Genomic DNA, 2884 nt, shown 5'->3' on the forward strand with positions numbered 1-2884 from the left:
ACAGAGCACACGACGGTCCCAGGCCACAGAAGCAGTCTGGCTTTTCCTCGGATCGTATCTCCAGAGAGATAATGGTGTGAATACTATGAACAGTATAGAGAAACTCAAAGGAAGAAGCCAGTTGGGGGGAAATGATATTTCTGTGTCTGCCTGAGGTGCTATTAAAGTGACCAGGTGACAGGACTCGGTCAAGAGACGACTAGAACCTGGGCACCAGCATGTAGGGGAGGGTTCAGGGCTCCAGAATCAGATTCAGGAGACTGGCTCAAGGGAGGCCACTGAGCAGGTCAAGGACACAGATTATGATGAAGGCAGGGCAGGAGCCACCAGAGACCGGCCTTCTTTTGGTACTTGCTAGCTGTGAGTCCACTAGCTAAACATTGGGTTTCCTGAAAAATCCATAAGTTGAGACCAGACCATCTTCAAGGTCACATGTAATGACAGGCTGACATTGGCCATCATTCGGGAGGCCTGATTTGGGAGACTCTCTTGCCCCTTTCCCCAGTCAACCTAGAAAATTTCAGTTCTGAAATTACTGGTGTCAGCTGACACTTGGACAGAGCCCTCAAGACGGGGAAGGGCAGCCAAGGTAGTGTCATCTGTTGACTCGGGGACTTAGGATCCTGCCCACACATACATCTCCTCCCTCCACAGCCCCCAGGCAATTCTGAGTTGCAGCCCAGAGAGGCCTGGCGGTGCCTCCTGGAAAAGGATGTTAGACGCAGCCCTCCCACCCTGCCCTACTGTTGCGGCCACAGCAGGTATAAAAGGGTTCCAGGCTGGGGAGGGAGCACCTGCCGCTGCATCATGAAGGGGGCTCGTGTTCTCGTGCTTCTCTGGGCTGCCTTGCTCTTGATCTCGGGTGGAAGTAGGTGTCTGGGACATGAGTGTCTGGGGACACAGATTCTCCAGAGGTTCTAACACCTTCCCAGGGCACTTCTGAGCATGGCGGGAATGGGAAGGGAAGAATGTGTCCTGATGAAGGTCTTTCAAAAGGGAGGGTCAGCTTGTCTTTGTGTTCCAGATTGTGAAATTTGCTCAGCCGTGAAGAGGGATGTTGACCTATTCCTGACGGGAACCCCCGACGAATATGTTGAGCAAGTGGCACAATACAATGCACGACCTGTAGTACTGGCAAATGCCAGAAAACTGAAGAACTGCGTTGATGCAAAAATGACAGAAGAGGATAAGGAGAATGCTCTCAGCGTGCTGGTGGGTCTAGCTCTGTGTCTGTGCCTCTGACGCCTGTCTGGGGGGTCTGCTCAGGGCAGTGCAGGAGGGGGGTTGCTCATGTTTCTTCTCCACCATGGCCCTTCCCTGGGAATCTGGGAGGAGAAAGACGCCATGGCTGGGGAAGTAGAGGGGATCATGTGGGGAAGATTCAGCCTACCCCTCAAGCTTTGGGGCTGGCCCAGGCTGCTCAACGCTGCTTGGCCACCAGCTTGGGAGTCTGCAGGGCCTTCTGTGTCCCTGGCATCACTTGGCCTCAGTGTCAGGCCCTCAGCTCTGGCCTTCCTGACTCCAGTCTCTCCAGCACGTGAGACTGGATCTTCAAACTGTTTGCACTAGGTGCTTCCTATCTCCAAACATCAGTTCCTTTTCTCTTAACTCCTCAAGTTCCATATTCCACCCCCCCCAAAAAAAACCCTCATTTGTCTTCATTCCCTGGGTCCCAGAGGGCCATTCTGTGCCTCAAATACTGAGAGAGAGGAGGAGGGGAGGGGAGAAGAGGGGCGGGGCAGGGAGGGGCGAGGGGAGGTGAGATGAGGCAGCTTCCAAAAGCCCTCCTCCTGCCCTGCAATTCTGTGCCTCACATACCAAGAGAGAGGATGATGGGAGGGGAGGGGAGAGGAGAGGAGAGGAGAGGAGAGGAGAGGAGAGGAGAGGAGAGGAGAGGAGAGGCAGATTCCAAAAAGTTCTCCTCCTGCCCTGCCCAGGCCTGGGATGCCCTGAGTGGAGAATTCCAGTGAATCCTCTCTCTGCTGTCCCAAAAGTAGGAACAAGCTACTGCTTCAGCAACAAGTGTCCAAAGGACAGAAGGAGGAAGCAAGCTGGACCAGCTCATTCCTGGAGTCTCCCAGATGCCCACAGGTGCATCTGGAGCCCTGCCAGGACCTTCTTGCCAGCCTCTTTCTATCCAAGTCTACCACTTCTGTCCGAGACTGCCCTCCATCCCATCATAGTCACCCCTCTTCTTCACTCTGTTTCATTGGAGGAAGCTTCTAGGCACACCCTGGGATTCTCTTGTTGTGCAGTAGATTGGGAAGAACCACCTTGGCCTGCTCAGATCCAGAAGCCACCCTCCAAACAAGCCTGCAGGCTCCTCCCCACAAAGTGTCCAGTGCGTGCTCAGTAGAGCTTGATGTCTTGCGTACCCCTCAAGGTCTCACCAGGTCTCCTGACTTTCTCTTTGCAGGACAAAATATACACAAGTCCTGGGTGTTAATGGAGCCATCACTGCCAGGAGCCCTAAGGAAGCCACTGAACTGATCACTAAGTAGTCTCAGCAGCCTGCCATGTCCAGGTGTCTGACTAGAGGATTCCAGCAATAAAAGCCTTGCAATTCATGGAGAGTGCTTGCTCCTTGGGCTGGGCTTGGGGGGGGGGGGAGGGGGTGGAGGGGTGTTGCAGTGGGGGGACCACCAGTGTGCCTTCCAACCGCTTGATTTGAATGCAGTGAGATGTCCTTCCTCCCCTGAATCCCAGAGGTGGGGGGAGGGATGATGACCATTAGCACAGGTAGCCTGTCTGAGCACTTCCGTGGACCAGGACCTACACCTCACATGCATTATCTACCAAATTTCAGCCTCCCAGTGACCTCAAGAGACGGGAGTAATCATCCCAGTCTTACAAGCGAGGAGACTGGGGCTCGGAGAGGTAAAGT

At 54.2% G+C, this 2884-nt stretch overlaps 1 protein-coding gene across 1 annotated transcript; it reads left to right on the top strand.

Moving 5' to 3' along the window:
* Positions 1–759: 759 nt before the first annotated feature.
* On the top strand, positions 760–2567 carry LOC121011603 (major allergen I polypeptide chain 1). Its single transcript, XM_040446188.1, has 3 exons — positions 760–868; positions 1025–1212; positions 2417–2567. The coding sequence occupies exons 1-3, from the start codon at positions 808–810 to the stop codon at positions 2444–2446; spliced, it is 279 nt and encodes a 92-aa protein (XP_040302122.1). The 5' UTR covers positions 760–807; the 3' UTR covers positions 2447–2567.
* The last annotated feature ends 317 nt before the right edge of the window (positions 2568–2884 follow it).

Source organism: Herpailurus yagouaroundi, unplaced genomic scaffold (genome assembly GCF_014898765.1).
Source record: "Herpailurus yagouaroundi ecotype Mexico unplaced genomic scaffold, PumYag 194, whole genome shotgun sequence".
Taxonomy (NCBI): Eukaryota; Metazoa; Chordata; class Mammalia; order Carnivora; family Felidae; genus Herpailurus; species Herpailurus yagouaroundi.